This window comes from Dromiciops gliroides, chromosome 5 (genome assembly GCF_019393635.1).
Source record: "Dromiciops gliroides isolate mDroGli1 chromosome 5, mDroGli1.pri, whole genome shotgun sequence".
Taxonomy (NCBI): Eukaryota; Metazoa; Chordata; class Mammalia; order Microbiotheria; family Microbiotheriidae; genus Dromiciops; species Dromiciops gliroides.
Genome location: NC_057865.1, coordinates 91,825,991 through 91,843,214, shown reverse-complemented (window position 1 = coordinate 91,843,214; position 17,224 = coordinate 91,825,991). Strand labels below are relative to the sequence as shown.

General features: G+C 40.4%; 1 protein-coding gene across 10 annotated transcripts in view; it reads right to left on the bottom strand.

Annotated features, from left to right (window-relative positions):
• PRKAG2 (protein kinase AMP-activated non-catalytic subunit gamma 2) overlaps window positions 1-17,224 on the bottom strand; it is a 492,650-nt gene that overhangs the window by 368,176 nt on the left and 107,250 nt on the right. Inside the window, exon 1 of one of the 10 annotated variants that reach the window (XM_043966988.1) lies at window positions 1,106-1,195. The exons of 8 other annotated variants lie outside the window; for them this stretch is intronic. Coding sequence is in view for 1 of the 2 variants with exons in the window: in XM_043966986.1 (XP_043822921.1) it covers window positions 772-810 (39 nt within the window). In the remaining variant the exon portion in view is untranslated. One more of the 10 variants, XM_043966986.1, reaches the window with a different exon arrangement.

The following is a 17,224-nucleotide window of genomic DNA, read 5'->3' as shown; positions in this document are numbered from 1 at the left end:
AGGTAAAACGGGTTGTCTCCGAGCTCTCTCCAAATCTCTTCAGGCTCCCTGGCTAGTATCTTTGTGGAATTTCCGTCTGAAGGAGCAGGCTTCAAGGATGGGAAGGGGCACCAAATATGTACTGGGGAAAATGTCAGTGAGGAAACTTTCCATTAAATCGGGGTGGGATGGAAAGAAAAGGAGGGGGAGGGGGTGTAAAGCGGCATGGAGCACCTGTATGAGTGATTGCTAGGGCCAAGCCCACACCAGCCTCACACCTCGGCTATAAAGGAAAGGTATAACCCGGGCCACAGAAGAGAAATTAAATAATCTTACCCACGTCCTCTTCAGAAGCACTTTGAGCCACCCCCCCATCCCCAACTCCCACTGGTTAATCTCTTCTTAAATCATCAAGGCAAAAGTTATGTAAGGAAAAATAATATAGCTCCAATGGGGAAAAGGAACATTTTGTTCAACCTTGGGAGATCTACCCTAGTAAGGGGGTCCTAGACATCAAAACAACTCATTGTCAGCTTTGCATGCAGAAGAGACAAAACATCTTATGGGGAGTGGGGGGGGTGGGAGGACGCAGGGGAATCAGAATGCGCAACCACCATGCATTTCAAATCTAAGCTCCTAGAATGCTGGCTTACTCAGCCCCAAACCATACAGCACATTTCCTTTCTCTGAATGCTAACAAAAATAAGTGATGATCTGTAAAAAAGAAAAAAAAAAAGCAGAAAAAAAAGCCAAATGACAAAACACTAGAAATGGAAAACAAACAGCACTCACGGCTCTGAAAAATCCTTCTGCCTCTCTTGAAAGGTCCATAAGAGAAGGGGTTTTCCAACCCGCCCCCCCTCCTTTGTACAAGCAGGTTCTAAGGTTCGGCTGCTATTCAATGCTAATGCTGCCGCACGACTGCAACAGATGGGGACTAGAGCTGGGTGTGTTCCTGGTCCCTGATGCAGCGCAACAAGCGGATGGCAAGCAGCATGGGCTGACCCAGGATACATCACAGGCAATGGTTTGGAAGGCTCTAGCCAGCAGCGTCCCCGCTCAAGATGCCCCGGGGCCATCTGCAGAAGCTGTGGATGGGGGGAATGCAGCAAGCTACCATTGCTACCTGTGTCGGGGCTGGTGGAGAAGCAACTACTCGCTGTACTGGGGATGTCTGCAGCAGGGAGGGCTGGGATCTCTTAAAAAGACAGGCACCAAGGCGGCCAAACAGCAAAAATGGTGATGCGGCAGCTGATGACATCTGGACCTTAAGATTTCCCCAGGCTCGGTACCATCTATCATAACCCATTCGCCTTAAATTGGATTTTAGGCTCAGAGCTGGAGCAAGTTTAGATTGTAGAATCTGAAATCTCTCCAGAGCATACTCTCTGAAATATTCAGTATTCTCTCTAGCTAAAAAATATCATAGCAGGTCCCTTTCACCCCCAACCTTAAGACCAGGCAGACACTTAAACACCAATCAACTCAACAATTAGAAAATAGCCACAGGATCATAGATTTGGGGCTTTACAGAGAGAGATATAATGAGAGAGGTAATCTCATCCACCATCCACTGGGTCACAAAGAGTCAGACAAGAATGAATTAATTGACAACATTCAACTTCATCATTTTGCAGATCAGGAGATCAAGTGGTTGACCCGAGATGAGGTGATAACTGCTAAATAATAAATTGCAGATTCAAACCCAGGTTCCCTTTGGCATCAAATCCAACCTTTCTGCTATGCCTGGAAATAGTATATGGTAAAATTCTTGCTCAAAGGAGTTTATAATTTATCTGGAAAGGTAAGACTCATGGAATGACTGATTGATACAGAAGAAACTGCCAAAGGCAAATGCAAAGATCAATCACTTTTAAACCACTAGAGTTATCCAGCAATGGAGTGTGAGACAGTGAGCTCCCCATCACTACAGGTATTCAAGTATAAGCTTAAATAATGTCTCACGGAGATGTTGGAGAATGGATTCTTAAAATGGTTAGGAGGCTGAACTAGAGGGCATCTAAGGTCCTTTCTGGTTCTTAGATTATATAATCATATTATGATTTTAAATATTTGATTAAGTTAGGCTACTATGTGGTTTGGACAGTAAGTGCTACAATTGTTCAGAAAATTCTGTTCAATTCAACAAGCAATTACTAAATACCTATTATAAACAAAGCATTGTGTTAAGAACCAAATGTACAAAAACAAAAATAAAATTGTCTTTGTCCTTAAGTATATAGTATTCTACTGGGGTGGATACTTACTCTGAAAAGTAAATACAAGGTAATTTCAGGAAGGAGAGAACACTAATCACTGGGTATGAGTTGGGAAAGGGGAGCTGGGAGGGCAAGGTGATGAAAGTTTCACGGAAGAGATAACAGCTAGATGGTGCAGTGGATAGAATGCTGGGCCTTGAGTCTGGAAGACCCTGGTTCAAGTATAGCCTCAGATACTTCCTAGACCTTAGGCAAAATGTTCACCTTTGTTTCAATTTCTTCAACCGTAAAATGGGGATAATAATGGCACCCACCTCCCCAAGTTTGTATGGGGATCAAATAAGATAATATTTGTAAAGCACTTAGCACATTGCCTGGCACTTATAGGGCATTATATAAATGCTAGCTATATCATCATCATAACTATTGCTAATATTATTATATGATCTTAGTCTTGTAGTAAAATAAATATTGTGAGTGGCAGGAATGACTGAGCAGATGTATTCCAAGGCAGAGTGGGTGGGGCATTGGGGGAAGTTTGTACAAACAGAGGTAGGAGATGGCATTTCCAGTCCCTAGTAGGAAGAGTTCATTAAAATGGGTAACATGAAATAAGGCTGGAAAGGTAGGTTAGAGCCAGAGGCCTTAAAAGATGGGTTGAGGAGTTGATATTTTATCCTAGACAAAATAATGCACTTCTAAGGTTGGTTTTTTTGTTTTCAGCAGAGCTGAGTGACATAGTCAGAGCTAAGATTTAGGAAGATTGTTTTGGCAGTAGAGTAAAGAATGAATTGGAGAAAGGAGAGACTGGAAGCAAGGAGATCAATTAGGAGAATATTATAATAATCTATTCATCTACACTATCACAATAATGTATATGAAGGGTGATGAGAGCTGTGTGAGTGAAGGGGATAGATGCAAGGAGATAGAATTAACATGATTTAGCAACTGATTAAATATGGGAGGTGGGGAAGAGGGAAGAGAAAACATGATTAACTCTGAGACTATAAACCTGAGTGACTGGAAAGATGACAGTGTGCGCCCTTAACAGAAACAAGAAAGTTAGAAGGAAAGCAGGTTTGGGGAAGAAGAGAATGACTTCAATTTTGGACATGATGAATTTGAGGTGCCTATGGGACATCCAGGTAGAGATAAGCAATAGACATTTGGTAACACAGGACTCAATTTCAGGAGAAAGACTGGGTTAGATGTATAAATCTAGTAGTCTTCTATATCCAAACAATAACAGAGCCCCTAGTTGATGATCACATCACCCCTAACCCTGATAGATCCTCTCCATTACTTTGACCCAAGATCTATCTAGTCTTCAAATTCAAGTCCCTACAATGTGAGGCCTTTCCTTGCTGCCCTAGCTCACCTTCTGAACCCTCACTCTCCAGTTACTGGTAATATTTTAATTGCAGATCTGGTGGTCTTTTCTCTGTCCCCATTCCTTCTAGACCTCTCTGCTGCATCTGATACGTTTGATCATCCTTTCCTCTGGGATACTCTCTTCTCTCTGGGTCTTCATAGCATTAATCTCTTCCGATTCTCCTTCTACCTGCCTCATCACTCCTTTGTCATTTCCTTTAACAGTTTATCATTTAAGACTTCAGATATACAAGGCTACAGATCAAGAAGAGAAGAGTATTCAGGATACAACCACAGGATCCATACTTCAGGAATAGAAGGATGGGGAAAAAGGAAACTGATAAATAGAAGTAAGACAAGTGGGAAAAGAATGAAGAGAGAGCAACATCCCATAAGCTAAAGAAAGAAAACGTATCCAATGAGGAGGAATTCCAACAGTGTCAAAAAGTAGAAGTCAGAAGATGAGAATTAGCCATTGGATTTAGCAGATAAGAGAGCATTTTCATCAAGATTGTAGAAGGGAGCAGATGGTAAGAAAGAGATCAATGTGGGGTAATAACCGTAATAGCTTAGCATCTTATGGCATTTTAAGGTTTGCAAAGTACTTTATATGAATGTTATCTCATTTGATCCTCACAACAATCCTGTGAGGTAAGTGCTGTTATGATTCCTCAATCTAACAAATGAATAAACTGAAGCAGAGACAGGTTAAGTGTCCTTCCCAGAGTCATACAGCTAGCAAGCATCTGAGGAAGAATTTTAGCTTGGGTCTTCCTGACTCCAAGTGTAGTATTCTATCCACTGCACCAGCAGCAGAGTACATCAGAGCAAGTCAGTGAAGGCTCCATGCAAGAGACATAAGAAAGGGATGCCACATGCTTCTTTTCCTTATAGGTTATTAGAAAACAAAATGGAGGTAGGGAAAGGTTATAGCTGAGCTTAGAGAAGAAACAACTTTCTCTCTCTCTGCATAAGAAGTCAGGCAGAATGTAAAAGAGGTGAAGCTACTGCTTTCTCCATCACTGATCTATTTGTCTTGGGAATCTTGAAAGAAAAGTATCTGAGAAGGTTCAGTTCTTCTCAAAGTCAAGTTGTTCCATTTCCAATGATGCCTGTGCCCTGATCAAAAAATGTGGTGCAAAATAAAAAGCACCAGACCAAAGGAACTGGGTCCTGGCTCGGCCACTAAGGTGACCTGTGACATTTTGGGGGTGGGGTTGATAGGGCTTTTGGAGCTTTACTCATCTCACCTAAAATGGGTACAATACTCACTCTATCCATGGGTATTATGAGGATCACAAGAAATAATAAACAAGAAAAGCCCTCTACAAATCCAAGAGGCTGTGAGGGGAGCAGAGGGTGGTAGTTGAGTAAATCCAAAACTCAGCAAAAAGTCAGCACCATTGAATAACAGCACAGCAAAGATCCAACATCCCACTGTGAGCAAAGACCCCCAACATAAGCAGGCCACCAAAGTTCCTGCCAATCATAATATTTTCTTCCTCTGGCTCTGGAATTTGTATCTGGGTTTTTGCAGGATTGGTTACTGGTTGCATGCTTAGCTCCAAGGCAAACAAATAAGCCATAAACAAAACAAAACCAAACAAAACCCTAATTGGTTTTGCTTGGAATAGCTAAAAAAATGCCAGGGAAGTGAACTCTGTTATCCAAAAGTACACCGTGGTTTTCTACCATCCAAAGCAAGTCCAGGGAATGACATATGGGGTGTTAATTACTTACTGGGTTGCCAACATATCTCATGTCTTAGGTACCCAGTATTACTCATCTGAGAACTAGAAGCACAAACAACTGTGCTCCAATGCAGCAAACATGGCTGGCATTCTCTTTTGTGTCCCCTTCTCTCAGTCCTCCACTCTTCTGTCACCAGGACCTAGATTCTCATTACTTCTACTGGACCCATGACTTGTCTCTTGCCTTCTCGGTTTGAAAACAGTGTGGCTTAACTATTTTAAGGGACAAAGTCAGGATCATACCTGCTGCAGGTCATGGGCATTTATGGGACTTGACATAACCTTTGGTCTACTACTTCCTTTTTGAAAAAGCGTCCTTGGAAGCAGAAGGGATCAGTGGATGCAGCATAAGGCCCTGCGTTACTTACCATATAACTCAGTCTCCATTCCAGTTAATCTTCTAAAATACCACTTTGCAAATACCATACTCTTTCTGTCTCGCTCTTCAGCTACATAGCCCATTAGCTCCAGCCATGCTGGTCTCTTCATTGCTCCCAGAAGAACATAACATTTATGGAGAACAAAGGCTGTTTTCTTGTTGTTTTTGTCTTTCTGTCCCCAGTACTTGTAATGATAATCAAGTGATGGTATCTCGCTATCCCTTTGTTGTTTTTCAGTAGTTTCAGTCCAACTCTTCCTAACCCCATTTGGGGTTTCCTTGGCAAAGACACTGGAGTGGTTGGCTGTTTCCTTATCCAACTCATTTTATAGAAGAGGAAATTGAGGCCAACAAGGTTAAGTGACTTGCCCAGGGTCACATAGCTAGTAAGTAATTGCACCACCTAGTACTTAATAAATGGTAGATGCCTGATGAATGCTTGTTGGATTGGATTCTATTGGATTTGACATGTCCTCCTCATTCCTTTCCACCTAAATTCTACCTGCTCTTCAAGTTCAAATTCAAGTCCTAACAATATGGGGCCTTTCCTGACTGCCCTAGCCCTGCCTTAATAATGTATTTATGTCATCGATCTCCAAAGTTACTGATAATATTTTAATGACCACATCTGATGGTCCTTACTCCGTCCCCAACCTTTCTTGACCTCTCTGCTGCATCTGATAGTGTGAACCACCCTTTCTTCCTAGATTCTTTTCTCTGGGTTTTCATGACATGAATCTCTTCTCTTGATTTTCCTTCTACCTGCATGATCACTCCTTTGTTAGCTACTTTAATAGCTAATCATACACATTAACTGTTCTCCAAGGCTCTGTCCTGGAACCTTTTCTCTCCTCTCTACCTTTCACTTTTTTGGTTGCTCCAAAGGTTTTATTACTATCTCTAAGCAGATAATTCACAGACTGATATAATCCAGTCCTAGTTTCTTTCCTGAGGTCCTAAACAATAGCTTATTGTACATTTCAAATTCAATGTCTCAGAGTCATCTCAATTCAACTTGTCAAAAATGGCCTCATTATCTTTCTGCCCAAACTCTTCATGTTCCAAACTTCCCTGTTTCTATTGAAGATACCACCATCCTTCCAGTCTCCCACATTCAAAACCTAAGCATTATCCTGTTTCTTACTCCCTCTTGCAACTTTCCCAACCAATTGCCAAATGTTACTGCTTCTATTTCCACATCTCTCACATCTGACCCCTTCCCTTTACTCAGAAGGCTAGCACCTCAGTTGAGGTCCTCATCACCTCTTGTTAGCATTTTTGCCAATAGCCTTCCAACTGGTCTTCCAGCCTCAAGTTTCTCCTTACATACTGCTGCCAAGTTGTTTTCATTATGTACAGGTCTGACCATGTCATGCTCCTGCTCAATCAATTCAAATGGTTTCCTTTAGGATCAAATATAAACTTTGTTTAGTTTTTCTTTTTTAATTTCATTGTTCCATTAACAAAAATCTATTTTTTCTCTCTTCCATCTTGCCCCCTCATTGAAAAAAAAGAAAAATTGAGGCAGCTAGGTGGTGCAGTGGATGGAAAACCAGCCCTGGAGTCAGGAGAACCTGAGTTCAAACCAGGTCTCAGACACTTGACACTTACTAGCTGTGTGACCCTAGGTGAGTCACTTAATCCCAATTGCTTCACAAAAAAGTATAAGAAAAGAAAAAAGAAAACCCTTGTAACAAATATATGTAGTCAAACAAACCCCTTGATTAGACAGTCATATTTTAAAAATATATATCTCATTTTTGCATCCTGAATCCACCTTTTCTCTGCTGGGGGGATAGATTGCATGCTTCATTATGGTCATTATATTAATAAAAATTCTTAAGTATTTTAAAGTTTTGGGTCTTTACAAAATTGTTATTGTATACATTGTTGTCCCATTGTTTCACTTCATTCCACATCAATTCAGGCAAGTCCTTCCAAGTTTAGCTGAAGCCATTCCTTTCATAATTTCTTACACCATATTCAAATGTGGTAATTTGTTTAGCCATTCACCCAATGATAGGCACCTCCTTAGTTTCCAATTCTTTACCAATACAAATAAAGTGCTATATTTTTGTCCATATGGTTCCTTTTCCTTTCTTTGACTTCTTTGGGATATGGGTCTAGTAGTTTTGCTTCATGTCAAAGGATATAAACATATAGTAACTTTTTGGATAGAGTAGTGGGTAGTGGGACCAATTCACTACTCTACCAAAAGTATATTAATGTGCACCCTTTCCCAGAGCCCCATGGACATTTGTCATTTTCTTTGTCAACTTTGTCAATATGACTGTTGCAAAATGGAAGCTCAGAACTGCTTTAATTTGTATTTCTCTAATTATTAGTGGGTTTTTTCATATGGTTGTTGATAGCTTGGCTTTCCTCCTTTGAGAACTAACTGCCTGTTCATATCCTTGGGCTGTCATCTGGGAAATGGCTCTTATTCTTATAAATGTGAATCAGTTCCTTATATATTCTCTATATGATAAATTTATCAGAGAAACTTTCTGCATAGATTCTCTCCCCCCTATTACTTACTTCCCTTCCAATTCTAGTATCATTGGTTTTGTTTGTGCAAAACCTTTTAAATTTTATATAATCAAAAATTTCAATTTTATCTTCTGTGATCCTCTTTATCTCTTATTTGGGTATGAGCTCCTCTGCTATCCATAGATCTCTGTTTATCTTTTAGAGCCCTTCATAATCCTGTCCAGACCTATTTTCCAACCTTGTCATACATTATTTTCCCTCCTGGATTCTGTGATCCAGCCAAATCTAGTCAAAGTGGACTTCTTGATGTTCCCTATACATAATATTTGATCTCCCACCTCTGTGATTTTGCCCCAGTTGTCACCCATACCTGAATACCTTCCTTCCACAGCTCTATCTCACAGAATACCTATCTTCCTTCAAGATTCAGCCTAAGCAACATCTTCTGCATGCTGTTGACCCTCCCAAACTACGTCACATTTAATTGCTTTGTATTTTTCTGTATGTACTTATTCATGTACTTGTCATCCCAACCAAAGTGTAAGCTCCTCTAAGTAGGGATCATTTCATTTGTTGGATGTGTATCTCTATTTTGGACAGTATCTGCTGGCACATAATAAATGAACTTTAATGAATGCTTGTTGAGGGACTGAATGCTTACATGATACTTAGCATTTGTTACCCATAGAGATCATTTCTAAGGTTCCTTCTAACCACAAAATTCTATGACTTAAAAAAAATATTAAGGCCGTTCAAAGTCACTGAATGAATTGATTCTTATTTCAGATAAGGAGGATTAACCAATCAGAATAACAAGATTGGATGGAGGACTGGACCCAGAGACAGAGAGTCTTGAGTTCAAATTCAGCCTTAGATACTTGCTAGCTGTGTGACACTGGGCAAATCATTTAACCTCTGCCACAGTTTCTTCATCTGCAAAATTGGGATAATAATTGTGCCTATCTCCCAGGGTTGTTGTGAAGATAAAATAAGATAATGTTTGTAGGCACTTTACAAACCTTAAAGCTCTATTATGAATGGTAGATATTATTATTATGCTTCTGTCTTTCAAGCTAATCAAAGTGACCTCCCCTCTGAATTACCACAGTGCTTATTTTCTAGACCATTCACTGGACATTTTACAAAGATTACCCTGTCCCATCTCTGGCCAAATTACCTCAGGTCACTATCTGACTTCTCAAGTGTACATATCTTATTTCCTCAATTAGACTATAAGCTTCTTGAGGGCAGGTACCATGTCTTGTTATTTTCCTCACAGCATCTGGTACAGTATCTTACAGCTTTATTTTACATGACATCATTCCTTCATATGCTCTCCTGGCCATGAAGCTAACTATTCCCTGGATTGAACATGCTGTCTTCTGCCTCTGAATTCATGTAGGCTGTCCATGATTAGAATACATTTTCCCCCTCCCCCCACCTCTATCTATCAGAACCTTTCTTCAGTGCTAGGCTCCTCTGTGAAAGCATTTCTGATACCTCCAATTAAAGGTATTCTTTCCTTCCTTAATTATTCTAGAGAATTTTTTTCCTGGATCTCTCCTTTGATCTCCTTGATCCCCTATCCTATATTATATACAAGGAGTCAATCAGTCAACATGCATTTATCAAGCACTTACTAGGTGCCAAGCAGTGAGCTAAATGCTGGGGGTTCAAAACATCCTATCTCTTCAACAAAATATGAGAAGCCTGAGTGCAAGAACCATCATGTTTATTTTTGTATTCTCTGCCCCTGGCACATAACAAATGCTTAATACACGTTGGCAAGGTTGAAATGAATAATAGGCATTCAATTAATATTTATTGGTTTAGGAAGCACTATTCAAAGAAGCAAGGGAAGTAAATATTCCCTCTGACTTAGAGGTTGTTCTGTTGATATTCCATGAGAACATTAATTCCGGATCTTGTCAAGTCTGAGATATTCATAGTAATCTCCTAATTTGGCTCAAAGGAGCAAAGTAGATCCCTTCCCTAAATTTTATCCTCAGGTAAGGCATTACTAGAAGGTGCCTAAAAGAAATTCTAGAAGAATTGGTTATAGAAACATCCCCCGCTAGCTTTACTTCTTCCTTCATTTGGTCTTGGCCCTTCTACAACCCAGAACATGCATCCCCTTTTCTCTATCCTTCAGCTTTTGGAAGGTATTTTGAATCCCTGTACCTCCGTTTCCTTATCTATAAAATGAGAGGGATAGTCTCTATGGGCCATTCAATCTCTAAACTCTACTATTCAATTCAATCGGTATTTATTGAACCTTTATTATGGGTCTACAAAGAGTTGGCAAAGTAGGCAGCCATCTCTGGAATAACCTATGAGGCAGCCTAGAATGGTAGACAAGAGGCAGCTGGGAAGACCTAAATTCAAATTCTGCCTCAGCTAGTTATGAGCCTGGATATGTCACATAACTTATCTGAGCCTTAGTTTCTTCATGTGTAAAATGTAAATAATAATAGCACCTAACCTATTGGATTATTGCAAAGGTAAAATGTGATTTATATATGTATATATGTATGTACAGACATACATATAGATAGGTAATAATTAAATGCCAGTTGTTATTAACATTCCAGAGTACAAGGAGGGACATTTTTATAACTATACATATGTATGTGTGTATATATGTACATATATATGTGTATATATATGTACATATATATGTGTATATATATGTACACATATATGTGTATATATTTTTTTTAATGCAGTAATATTATACTGTGGCACACATTAAGTCACACCCACTGTTTTTGTGTTTTTGAAGAGCAATGAGGGTTAAGTGACTTGCCCAGGGTCACACAGTGAGTAAGTGTCAAGTGTCTAAGGCCAGATTTGAACTCAGTTCCTCCTGAATCCAGGGCCAGTGCTTTATCCACTGTGCCACCTAGCTGACCAAGTCATACCCACTGTTATAAAGAATGGTAGAGTAACCTAGAGGAGGCATAAGTTTTTAAATAGGCCTAAAGTATACAAATACCCTATTCTAGGTCTAGGCCCCAGTCTTATGCTAGGGGCTGCAAGAGGTTACCAAAGATTTATAGTACGTGGTCCCTTAACTGTGGTAGGCTTACAATCTAAATGGAGAAACAAGATATACAAATTTAGAAGAGCCAGTGAACAATACAAAACCGTAAGTAATAGTTGTGTGGTACAGATGGTCAATAATGTAGGAATTGAGGAAAAGTGAGATCATTTATTGGCCAGAACAGTGAAGGAACGCTTCACAGAAAAGTTCATTAGTCAAGAAGCATATATTAAGCAGTTATTATGTGCCAGACAGTGGGCAGCTAGGTGGTGCAGCAGATAGAACACCAGGCCTGGAATCAAGAAGACTTATCTTCTTGAGTTTGAATCTGGCCTCAGACCCTTCCTAGCTGTGTGACCCCGGGCACGTCACTTACCCCTGTTTGCCTCAGTTTCCTCATCTGTAAAATGAGCTGGAGGAGGAAATGGCAGACCACTCAAGCATCTTTACCAAGAAAACCCCAAATGGGGTCACAAAGAGTCAGACACAACTGAAACAACCTCAAAACAAAATGTGTCAGTCTGCTAAGTACTGAGGAATTTTTTTTTTTATAGAGACAAAAATCCAGCCTGAGCCCTCAAAGAGCTCATATTGTTTTTTATTTTTATTTTTTTTAGAGCTCATATTGTAATTGGAAAGCAAACATATAAATAACTGGGGGGGGAGAAGTAGAAAGAGGGGGAGGAGAAAGAAGAGAGAGAGAGAGAGAGAGAGAGAGAGAGAGAGAGAGAGAGAGAGAGAGAGATGGAAGGTAACCTGAAAGCTAAGTGGACAAGGACAGGTCTCCCATAGAAGGTGAACTTTGAGCAACGTCATAAAGAAAGCCAGAGAAACTATAGGTGAGGGTGAGGGGGCAGAGCACTCCAAGAACAAGAACATGGAGAACAAACTGCAAAGGCATAGAGATGGTAGATGGAGTGGACAAGTTGGATCTTAAATAGCAGATAAACTCTATTGGGACACAGAGGAATAACAACGGCCTTTAAATCTCATGAGGCTCAGAACTTCACCTTCCCCCTTCAGACGCAGGCTCACTGTCTTCCCAATCTTTCAGGGCCCTACCCTTTGGACTGGCACAGCCAGAATTATCCCACCCCAACAATGGAGCCTTAACAACACATTCCAAGCTCTTCCCTCTTTCAGGCATGTCTACAACAAGATGACTGGATTCTTACAGTCAGAAGTAGTGAGAGGATGGCAATTGGGAGCCACTGACATGGGAAAAAATAGGGCCATGGATTGTGGAAGAAAGGAAAGGGAAGAGCAGACGGTAAAGAACCTTTTATAAGAGCAAAAGATACAAACCCAAGTCTTGGAAGATAGGTAGGGTTTTGATAAGTGGTAAGGAAGGGGTGGAGTGTTCCAAGCATGAAAAAAGGCACAGTGAAGGGTAAGGGAGTTTGGTTGTTTCATATCTTTTGGGGGGGGGCAGGGCAATGAGGGTTAAGTGACTTGCCCAGGGTCACATAGCTAGTAAGTGTCAAGTGTCTGAGGTCGGATTTGAACTCAGGTCCTCCTGAATCCAGGGCCGGTGCCTTATCCACTGCGCCACCTAGCTGCCCCATTTCATATCTTTTTATGCCTGGTATCTAACACAGTGCCTTATGCATAGCAGATATTCAATAAATGTTTGAATTCTAGGGAAGCCAAGTAGATCAGGGGTGGAAGGGAGGGAGGAGGCATATCACAAAGTGAATAATAGACTGGGGCAAGATTGTGGAGGGCCCTGAATTCCAGGCTAAATGGTTGGAATTTTATCATGTTGACAATAAGCTGTTACTGCAAGTTTTTGAGCAAGGTGAGTAATGAAATTGGTTCCATGCTTTAAGAATATCTGGCTACAATGTGCAGAAGGGATGGGGGTGGAGAGGTCAGACCAGAGAACAGAGGCAGAAAGCCTGCCTAGGATGCCATTCGGTGGGCCTGAGGGAAGAAGGAGAGATGGTGGCCTAGAGGGGACAACACAAAGAATCATTATAGAGGATGAGCAGACCCCTCGGGTTTTGTGTGGTATGGCTTTGAACAGATTTCAACTCAGCTTCCCTTCTTTCTCACAAACAGGCCCAGTCCACAGGGGGTGGGTTCAACAATTAATTAATTCACAATGGAAAATTCTCAGCCTTAATTTAAAAAAAAAAAAAGGAAGAAAGAAAAGAGAGAAGAACCTCCGGCAATTCATCAGCATGGGGAAGCTGACCTGCTGCCAAGCCTGGCAGTATCACTGTTAACATCTGAAGTTGCCTTAGAAATATCCACAGTAACTTTGTTTTCTGCTCTGACTCCACCCTCTCCCTTCACTATTCCCACAGCCAGGAGAAATGAGATGGAGAGGGGTCAGGACAGCTACCCCACTTCTCCTGAAGTTCTCCCTCCTCTGTCCCACTTACTCACCTCCCTGTCTTCCTTTAAGTCCCAACTAAAATTCCATCTTTCCCTAGAAGCCTTCCCCAACCCCTCTTAGTTCTAGTGCCTTCCCTTTGTTAATCATTTCCAATTTACTTTGTATATGGCTTGCTTCATCTGTCTTTGTTTTCATGTTGTCTTTCCCACTTAGATTATAAACTCCTTGAGGGCACGGACTATCTTCCTGCTGTTTGTATGCCCAGTGTTTAGCACAGTGTCAGGCATGTAGCACGTGCCTAATAAATATTTATTGATTTACTGAATGATTCTTGGTCTTTAGATAGCATAATTATACTACTTTTTGAGCATTATAGAACTGGGACATTCCAGATGCAAAGACAAGGAAGCCCTTCATCATTAGCTTCCTGGAACTGCCTTTCTGGATATCCAAGTCCACTTTTACTTTTCTTTTCATTTTTTTAAACTTTTTTTTTTTTTTTACTTTTTGACTCACTGTAAGGTTTAAAATAAGTGACTTCTCTTCTTCTCAGGACTTGTTGTAACACAACATGGTGGTACCTGGATCTCTCTGGCTACTGAGATGTCTAGAGTTTAGCATGGCCTTCTTGACTACCCAGCTTTTCTAAGTGTTGGTGACTACAATTTGTGGCTCTTATTACAGTGCCCTACACAAAGCAGGCACCAATTTTTTTTTTATTCCTCTATCTTCTCCCTCACTGTCAGCTGTTTCTTGTTAGTATGTCTGCTATTAGCTATCACTTCTCCAAACACACAACCTATCTGCAACTCCTTCTAACCCATGAACTGATAGCTGCCAAGAGAAAACTAATAACCCGCCTTACTAAGGCCTAACTTTACAATTCTAAATCTGGGGTGTGAGTCTGAGGATGGCTACATCCCCTTCATCTGGGAAAAAGTGCACTAGCTTTCCCCTAGAGAGAAGCCTCACTTCTGGGTTCAAGGTTGTCTCTGGAATAATCTAAGTTGCGACAAATCTAACTGAAGAGGACTGTCATCTCCTATGTTCTGAAACGCTATCGATCTTTTTTTTTTGTAAAAAATGGACTGCATCTCAAAGTCCCTTAAAGGATTTACTATTCACAGAAACCCTGCAGTGCAAATCCTTTTGTGTCCTTTAGTAATGAGACAAACCACCTCCAAGCTTCTCAATCTTCAGTGTTTGTATTTTTATCTATCAAGCTTTTCAAAGAGAGTAGTCACACAGTTTTTACTGTAATCCACTTAAGGAGGGTGGTATATGTGACCAAGGAAGGTTATGAGGAAATCTGAATATAACTTGTGCTTTTACTGATGTCTAAGGATAGACAAAATCTTAGGCAATGGACTTCATTTTATCATTAAACCACTAGAGACTTATTCCTAATGACAATAATAATAATCATTATTATTGCTATAAAATGTGTCATTACTATAGCTAATATTTATATAGTATACAGTATTATTATTACAGCTAATATTTACATAGTGCTTTAAGGTTTGTAAAACATTTTACAAATATCATCTCACTTGATCCTTACAACAATCCCATGAGGTAGGTACTATTATTATCCCCATTTCACAGATGAGGAAACTGAGGCAAACAGAAATTTAGGTGCCTTGCCCATGGTCACATGGCAAATAAGTCTCTGGGGCAGGATCTTCCAGACTCCAACTCTAGCATCCTGTCCAACCAGACCACATAGCTAATAAGGAGGAGAGTATTGAGGAAAGAAGAGGGACTAGGAGATGTGACGTCTACTTTTGCCTCAGTTCTGCCACTTACTAACTGGGCATGACCTTAGGCTTCAGTTTCCTTGTCTGCTAAATGAGGGGGTTGAATGAGATGCCTCTTTAAAGCTTAGTCATTTGCCTAACATACTTCATGATAGAATCTTTCATTTATCTGGCACCTGAAAGAGAAGCAAATGTTCTCTCTCTGCTGGGAGATGAAGGGCTCATTTTACAGATAAGGAAAGCAAGTGTCATTTTTATATCAATCTTATCCATCAGTGCTTTCCATTTATTCTCCCAATCTGAAAAACAGATTAATTGGCACAAATAGACCAAAATACCCTTAACAGAATTTTAAGGTCAATCCAGAATCCCAAATTGCCTATACTGAGCCAAATTCCTGGAAAACAACAACAAATCCAAGCTAATTCAGAGATAGTAAATTGAAATAAACACTCAGACTACTGAGGTTATGCAGGTTTGTTAATACCATAAATTGTTAATACAATAAATATTTTAGGATTTATGATACTGAATTCTGATGAACCATGCCCCTACTTCTTTGTATAGGCTATTCATATGCAGTGATCATATGGAAGCCTTATTGTTGATATCAGTTGAATTAAACACACAAAAGAAAATGGGTAACTTTAGCATCCATCTACAACTTAGACCAGCACTGCCTCTGTTTGATGGATCACAGGGCACACTGGGAAAAGACTCAGACTTGGGTTCCTCTTTTTATGAGTTGACCCAAGCTGTGATCTCATCACAGTAGACAACTTGTTCGTAGTGTAGGGTCCTAGAGATCTTAATAGGAACTGAACCATCAATCCCTGAAGCAATTAATCCTGGCAAGAACTGTAATGTATACTTTATCATGGGTAACAGGTAAGATCTGTATGCCCACAGGTAAAGCTGGGGCACTGAAAGGTCCATTATTCTGAGTCAGAAGTAGGACCTGAACCCAGTTCAACCCTATCAATAGCCCCACAATGCCTCTCTAACTAAGGAAAACAATTTTTCTAACAATTCAAACGGCCCCCAAACAAAATGGGATGCCTGGGGATTTAATGTACTCTTCGATGCAATTCTCCTGCAAATATTATAGAAGGGATTCCTGTTTCGATATGGGTTGAACAAAAAGATATCCCAAGTCCCTTCCAAATTTGGGATTCTCTAAAATCATATTATTTTGACTCGGAGTTAGTTGTAGAGTTCTCTGTTAAGACTGGATGCTTTACAAATCTGCTTAAGTTTCAAAAATAGGAAGAATAAAACCTTGTCCTTTAAGTTTGGCAAAGGGGAAGTCTGAGCACTGGTTACTGAAACTGGAGGGTAGGCCAAATTTGAAAGCGGTTTGTGGCTGGCTGTCAGAGACATGAATTCGTCAAGGGAAATTCCCTAGCACTCCCGAACATGGACATATAACAGGAAGTAAACAAACCCTTGCTCTCTGCAAAATCTAAGCAACCACAGAGGAGGGCATGGCTAGAGCAGGTTCTTCAGCTGCCATCTCTTTTTGGAGGTAACCTATAAGTGTCTCCATCAGAGACTCCTGTAATGCTGGTGACCTCAGTGAGCTGCCTTTCAACATATCCTTGTGTCAAGGTATAGGCCCCATGTACCTGCTACTGTCGCCTTGGGGTAGAAAGGAGTCTGAGTTAAGAATGAAATTGAAGGAAGTAAGGGAAGGTTTATCAAGCTCAAGCTATGGTATTCCACTGGGAGTCAATTCATCTGGTACAGAAGGGGAAAATACAAATTGGAAGCACCAATGCAAGAACATGAGTCACTTAGTTGGGCAGAATCCAGAAAGTATGAGAAATTCAACAAGCTAGAATCAATTCTGTAAGGGGGTCAAGCACCAAAGTGACATGTTCTTTGCTCAAGGACT